The sequence below is a fragment of the Mesitornis unicolor genome, unplaced genomic scaffold (genome assembly GCF_000695765.1).
Source record: "Mesitornis unicolor isolate BGI_N332 unplaced genomic scaffold, ASM69576v1 scaffold10575, whole genome shotgun sequence".
NCBI classification, from domain to species: Eukaryota; Metazoa; Chordata; class Aves; order Mesitornithiformes; family Mesitornithidae; genus Mesitornis; species Mesitornis unicolor.
The window spans coordinates 1-7,202 of NW_010183461.1; the positions used below are offsets into that span (position 1 = coordinate 1).

The following is a 7,202-nucleotide window of genomic DNA, read 5'->3' on the forward strand; positions in this document are numbered from 1 at the left end:
GTACCTCCAGTGGGAAAAGCCGAGGCAGCACCGAAGCAGACTGCTGCCGCTTGTCACACAGGCAGCAGGAGTCAACCGAGGCCATACCCGTCATTGTTGAGATCCACCACAGCGACATCGTAGCCAAAAGAAGAGGCCAGCCCCTCTCCTTCAAACATGTGCTCCAGGGAAAGTGCCCTCTGGTTTTTCTCTTTTTTCAATAGAACAACTGCTCCGCTGTGGTTGGCTCGTGGGGCGCCAGACACAAAAGTCATCTCATCTTGGGAGACAATTCCTTTACCAGAGTCCAAAGAGAAACCTTTAACAGAGAGAGATATAAAATATAAACAAACTAACTAACAGCTTGTGTTGTTACCAGGAAACACGAATTCCCCTGCTATATTGAAGTAGTACACTGAACACAAGTTTTGTCTACAACAGAGTACGATGGGCTGGGAAATCTCCATTTCACTTGGACTGGTGGATGCATGTTCACAAGTCTGTGCTCCTCCATATATCACAGTTAAGTATTTTCCCCACAAAACTTCTTATTTCATCGCTCATTCAGATTGACTTTTCACTGACACCAAATACAAGATCGTTTTTAAACATACCAGCTTAGAAATAACTAAACTTTACCACTTGAATATAGCTCAAGTATTTCACCTCCAATAAAAGATTACAAAACTTCCTAAGCACAAGTCAGTACCGTTCTACTGCAAACATGCAAAACGTGCCACACGAGCACAGCATTTCACAGCAATGATGTACACAGTATTTGAGAATCACCTTGTACAGTAATGGTGAAACTGGCAATTTGGATTTAAGGCAGCCCTAAAGGACACGTTCAGATGAATTTGGTCTTACGTATTCTTTATAAAAGTCCAGACGTTTTAAAAAAACCATGAAAAACGGTTCAAAGAATACACTGCATATACCAACATATCCAAGAAAGGTCAAAGTGGAAAATAACACACATTGCAAGGAATAAAGGTAGTAGCCAGCAGACGGAAATCTCCCTTCTGAAACACTTCACCACTACTATGAGAATTCTCAATTACAGCAATTCACAGTGAGACACTTCCAGAAAAAATCAGGGAGTCCCATCTCGGGGAGGGATGAGAGGGTCTGAAGAGATGCATGACGAATCAGGGTTTCTCTGAAGCAATGTTATTTTGCAAGCTCCTCCTCATCCGAATCCCTGCTTTTACATGCTTTTACATGCAGTACATGTGAGATGAGGGGGGATGGAGGGGAGAGGATCATGTAAAGGTCTGGAGATTGTGTCTGACCAGATGCTGCCACCTCAGGTGGTCACAAACCTAAATAGCTATTCATCATTACATCCACAGGTTTGTCCAGCTGTGTGCCAGGAGGCAGTGTTTTGTACACAAACTGATCTGGGTGAGTATCAGATACAGCTGTCAAAAATAGCAGACCTGTAAACACGAGCGAAAGATCGAAGAGAAAAAAACACAGTAGTTAAGCAAAGCAGCTATAACCACATTTATTTACTGTCTGAACAGAGGGAACAGCAACGGCTGCCTGCAACTGGGCTTGACTGTGACAAATCAAAGGCGGTGTTTACATTGGGGAGATAAACCCATTTGTTATGAAACTGCAAGAAGCCAGCACTGCTCTGTTCACAGCAAGTGACACCTCCACAGCACTCCTCACCTCACCAGTTCTGATTGCACCAGAAGAGGCTACTGGCTTGTCTTTCTAACGTAAGCTCTTACGATTTTTTTCCACCCAGTAATTTCTGCTGGTATTTCACAGCAGTGTATGTTTGTTTCTTCTAACAGACACGTAGCTCGAAGTTGACTCTTTTCTTGACTTGATTTTTGTATTACCAAAAACTTTTCAGCTTTCCACACAGAGATACCACAACTGTATTTGTTGCATATGCCAAACGCAGCGGATCAATGCACCACTGACATCTGCACTAGACCAGAAAGGTTCTTTACACCTGACACCTGAGGTTGTTCCAAAAATGCAGCGTATCTCAGTGCTGCACAGTGACATCCTCTGGCCTAAGGACATATTTTGGCTTTTGTGAGTGCACAAAGTGCAAGACACTCACCTCCTGCAACACACACGCTTAACACAGACACACTACTCATATTCTGGTATTTTCAGGGCCTGTAAAAAGGCCACCAGAGTTTTAAAAACTTGAAGAATGGAAAAAACTTGCACTCATGGACCAGGAAAGAAAAAACCACAGTTTTAACAGTTACATCCAGAAAGTCAAATTTTTATAAGCCTTCTGATACCACATGGCAGAGACCTCAAGACTAAGGACTACAGATCCACACAGTGCACTTCACCATTGGAGCAATTATAGCCACTCCCTGAGAATCTGCAGGTCCTCGACACAGCTCTTCAGTCTCTCATGACATTGGCAGCTCTTCAGGTACCTCAGCAGAGCATCATCTTACACTCAGAACTGGCCCATAAACGTGGAGGGAAATGTGAATTATCCAGAATGGTTAAGATGTTACAGGGTCCACAATTGAAGGGTTTTCTACTCCCATTTCACATCATTGCCCCAGGCTGGGATCACAAATGTTTAAGAAGCCCAAAGAAATGTACCGTATGTGCTTAATCCTACCTAAGTAACTGTTAGCAGGAACAGGAACTAGATTCTTATCTTGGCGGCTCTCATCACCAACTTCATAAGGCCCATCATCAAAGATACCCAGATCATAAAATGTCTGATTCTTTTGTTCTGCACGAACCACCCCTGAAGAAATGAAATGATAAAATAAAAGCAAATGAATGGTAAGGGAGAAAAATAACAGATCAATGGTTTCCAACTCAACTTAACTACAATGAATGAGACAGTGACTGCTGTTTAAATGGGACAAACACAGAATAGTGCACTGGGTGAAAGCCTTTTCAAAAGGCAATGAATTTTTAAGTTGTAGGTGCGTGCCAGAATCTCACGCTGCTCTACAGAGAGGCCATGCAATGATCTGAAAAACATGAGATACTCAACAAAAACATGGGTCCAACTTGGCCAGGAACCACCCTCACCCACAGTTCTTAACCACTTAAAGCCTCTCTTACAAGGGAGGCAAGCACACAGGAATAAAAAACAGAAATACTGTTCATCTATGACAAACACCTGTGATGTATTTAGAAAACATTAGTTAAGGGGAAAAGAACCATTGTTCAGTAACATGTGAGCTTCCCTTGTAGCAACAGGCATATTTAACATCTTGGCAAGCATAAAGATGTTTTTCCACGATACAGAAGAGCACTTTTATGACTGATACACTGCAATTGCAGAGAAGTGCTATGAAAGTAAAACAGCGTCTGAACTCAATACGCTATTTCTGCTCGGGCAGATTTCGTTGACGGATACGTGGAAGATTAAGTTTTCACTGCAGTACACGTTGTACCAGAGCTTAACCCAAAAGATTTTGCATGGGTCATATAGCAGGCACAGGTGTACAAGGGGGAAAATGTAATGGTTTGAGGATCAGATGTTCTAAAGAGGGAAGTATTTACAGCTGTTGGTGTAATGAACTGTGACGGGAAAAATCACTTCACAAAACAAAGACAGAGCGGGCCATTCAGATGATTCTCAAGAAGAAAATCCATGGGGTTTTTCCTTAACTGAAGAGTTTTTGAGTATCCCCTAGATGACAGAGTACTTGGCTCTTAGTCACACAGATTATCCGTGGAATTTTACATGGATATCTACGGACTTAAATATGAATAAACGTACTACTGCTCTGTTCAGTCTTTTTCCTGCAATCCATCAGCATTTGGGAAGTACTACTTTCCACAGACTTCACAAGTAATCAAGTGGAGAATACTGCAGGATAAACAGAGATCTCAGTGCAGCTATCTAACATTTCCTCAATTGCAGGAAAAAATGTGGGTCAAGTAAGTTTAAAATAACGTAATAATTTGTTCCAGTATGGAAGTCTCAAAGCAAGCGCTTAATTCCACCAGAACATTAAGACTAACGAAGACTGATGCATACTGCTGTACAGATGTGCAACGTGCCATTATCCATTCAGAAGTACTCCCTCAAATGTATTTAAAGGAACTTCAGTAAATATTTTTCATACAGAAGCACACGTTGTGAAAACAGGCTAAAATCATTAGATCCCTATTATTTCCTCCCCCCCCCCCGCCAAAAAAAAACCCTTAGGGTGCAACCCTACTGAGCAATCTCAGAGGAAATGGGAAGGCAGGAAGGAAACCAGGTCGTACCTTTCCAATTGTAAGTGCCTGGGGCACCAAACACAATATAATGATAGTCTCTAGTGAAAGTAGCAGCAACACCTTGCTGACAGGAACCAAACTTCTCATGACCTCTTAAACGACCATCACAGAAACTCCATACTCCATTATCCATATCATCCTTAATAGTGAGATCCTGGCTCAGCACATAGCACCTTCCAATGATATCCCGGGTCTCCTGCACCGTGTTTACGTACTGCCTTTTTTCATAGCGATGCGCACATGTCTGCAAGAGAGAAGAAACGATGAGTGATGCTCTCTGTAAGCTTGCATGCAAGTCATCAAAGAAGGCTGGTGTCCTTTAGCAACACTTCCTGCTAACAGTGCTGTAACTATGTCACCTTGCAGACACATCCATTTTGCAATGCAGAGTCCATGGCTCCCTATGGGCAATGTATGTGAGAAGTTGGACATCTGTGGATACAAGTCAGAGCAACCAGCTTCGTGGTCATGGAAGACCTCGTGGTTAAATCCCTCCTTTCTGTGAGATTAAGGGGTTTTAGCCCTAAAGCCTTCCCTGATACCTAAATCTCTCAAGAAGTGAGGAAAGAACACTCTACCTCTCATAAAGAAAGAGGTGGCTGTGTTTCACCACAGATGTCAGAGTGAAATGACTTACACACTTGTGCTGGACATGAGAAGCCGGTTCAACTGCCATCTACCTGAGACTACTCAGAACTCAGCCCTTCCAGACAAGTGCCACAAAGCACAGGCTGAAAGCTTTTCCAGTGCAGGGGAGGGAGGTTGTGCCTACTTCCTACACTGGATGTTCCACTTACAGGATGACTGGGACTAGGACAGAGCAGCAGCACTGAGCACAACCCGTGCCTTCACCTTTTAGACTGTCCACCTAGGAACAGAATTCTCATCCAATATTTACCACAAGGGATTTAGCTTTGGGTTAGCTGGTGCAGCCAACAAACCATTCTAAAAAGAGGTGGAACAACCCCTTGCCAGCTGTGTTTTTTGCAGAACCAGATGCAGTAGGTGTGTGAAGAGCACAAGCAAGTCAGGTTTCTCAGCTTTTCCATGGCTCCTACCAAGGCTTAAACATTAAGCCAACACCCAGCTGCTCCACACAGAGCACTGCGGTACTTCCTGCTGCACAGTGACCTTCAGGCTGCCCACACTCATCTCCGTAAGTGCATTTGCCACTTATCACTTACAAAGAGAAGCTCCTTCTCAGAAAAGACAACACAGAATTAGTTTATGATTAATTAATCAGTGAGCAGGACTCCTGTCTGTTCTCCTTCCCTTTGGGTTCTGAGGCAGACTGAAGCAAGTTATTACTGCCTCTACATCCTTAAATAACTCCAGGTTCACACCCTGAAGTCGCCTGGCTCCAGTTTTGGAAGTAGTGACATTAACCTGCAAGAATATAAGTAGATGGGGAAGCCTCACTGCCCACCCATTTAATGATGTAGCTGGTATCCTGCAGCACAGAGAGGTTCATTTAACTGAGAAAGAGATCAAAAAGTAACATTCTCTGGTAACTCCTGAAATATTTTTCTCTCTGTATTGTATAGAATAAGGATAGCTAGTAGCCCTAGTGCAGTGCAATAGCCACATTAATTCATAGGAGCAACTCAGCCAATGTCCCCAGTGAAAGTTTAAGTGAGACCGATCACATTGGAAAACAGGCTGGTGACAGTCTGCTGCTTTCTCAACCTCATCACACTATTTTTTCCTATTTCTGTAGCCACAAGTATTTAAAAGAAACAATGTGTATATCACAAAAAAATAAGTGGGCACCCTGAAAAGGAACTGTCCATCCTAGCTTGTTACAAAGCTTATAACGAAAGGCTAACTCGGAGTTAGGAAAATAATTTAAAGCTTTTACAATCTTAAGTGTCTTACTTTGCTAGGGAGACATTTAAGTCCTTACCTTACAAGAAATCCCAGAGGTAATCACAGGAAATTTACCATTCAGAAAGCTGCACAGAAATGCAGACCACTCGGAACATTTACTATGGACCTAAAATGTTTTTGTAAGTTGGTCCTGTAGACTTACCACCACGTTTCCTCCTGGCCCCTGACTCTGGACAGTTACACCCATCCACTGGTCTTCTTTACTCTCTGTCTTTGGGTCGGCTGCAGAGATTACAATACACCTTCAAATATTAGCAGTTTACTACTCTTTTTGAAGTCCCCGTCAGGAGAGGCACTTCATACAGTACATGAGACAGTCTGCAGATGGCAGTGTCTATACATTTTAGCACTGACAACATCCATTTCATTAAACACTCCCAGCAGCATCATACTTCACATCCCATCAACTTACAGAAGAACAAGAGCATCCAAACCTACCAAGGTTTAGGCATTTCATGCTATCTTAATTAAGCTACAATTTATCTGATGCCAAAAAAACCCACATATAAATCCATACAAGCAACTGTCCCGACACAACTGCCTCTAGGAAGGACTACATCAAATAAGAGAAATCAGACAACTGTTTCAGTCCAAAACAGAAGCACTGAAGGACTTACTCTCCTCATCAAACACGACACGCGTGCAGCGCGAGTTTGGAGATGCGATGTCACAGCTGTACAACCCTCCCGTCCTGTTGGCTTGCTGGGCTGGAAAGGCCTTTTCCCGAGGAGCTCCAACCAGCAATCTGCAGGGGAAGAGAAATAAGTCATAGCAGAAAACAGAAAGGCAACGGAATCAGGAAGTGTTTTCACCACGGTGCTAGAGGTTTGATGTGCAAACATTTGAAGATGGATGAAAATCTGCATCACAGCGCTGTTCCTTAAAAGGAAAAAAAGGGAGGGAGCTAGAAAGCAGTAATAGTTCTGCAATTATTGGACCAGCAAACCATCAGATATATTGGTATTACTGCTATTATTGTCGCAATGTTCACTGAAAGTGGTTGATGACAAAAACTACACAGTACGTGTCTGGCAGGTTTACATAAACCATCCTTATACCAGGGAGTCAAGTGAGGTATTTTTCTGCCTTACCACAAA

General features: G+C 42.9%; 1 protein-coding gene across 1 annotated transcript; it reads right to left on the reverse strand.

Moving 5' to 3' along the window:
- Positions 1–87: 87 nt before the first annotated feature.
- LOC104533316 (integrin alpha-6-like) lies at positions 88–6,850 on the reverse strand (the record flags this gene model as incomplete). Its single annotated transcript, XM_010184146.1, has 5 exons — positions 88–298; positions 2,591–2,722; positions 4,207–4,462; positions 6,248–6,327; positions 6,723–6,850. Coding segments are annotated over 5 exons (807 nt in total), but the record flags the coding sequence as incomplete, so codon positions are not given.
- Between the last annotated feature and the right edge of the window lie 352 nt (positions 6,851–7,202).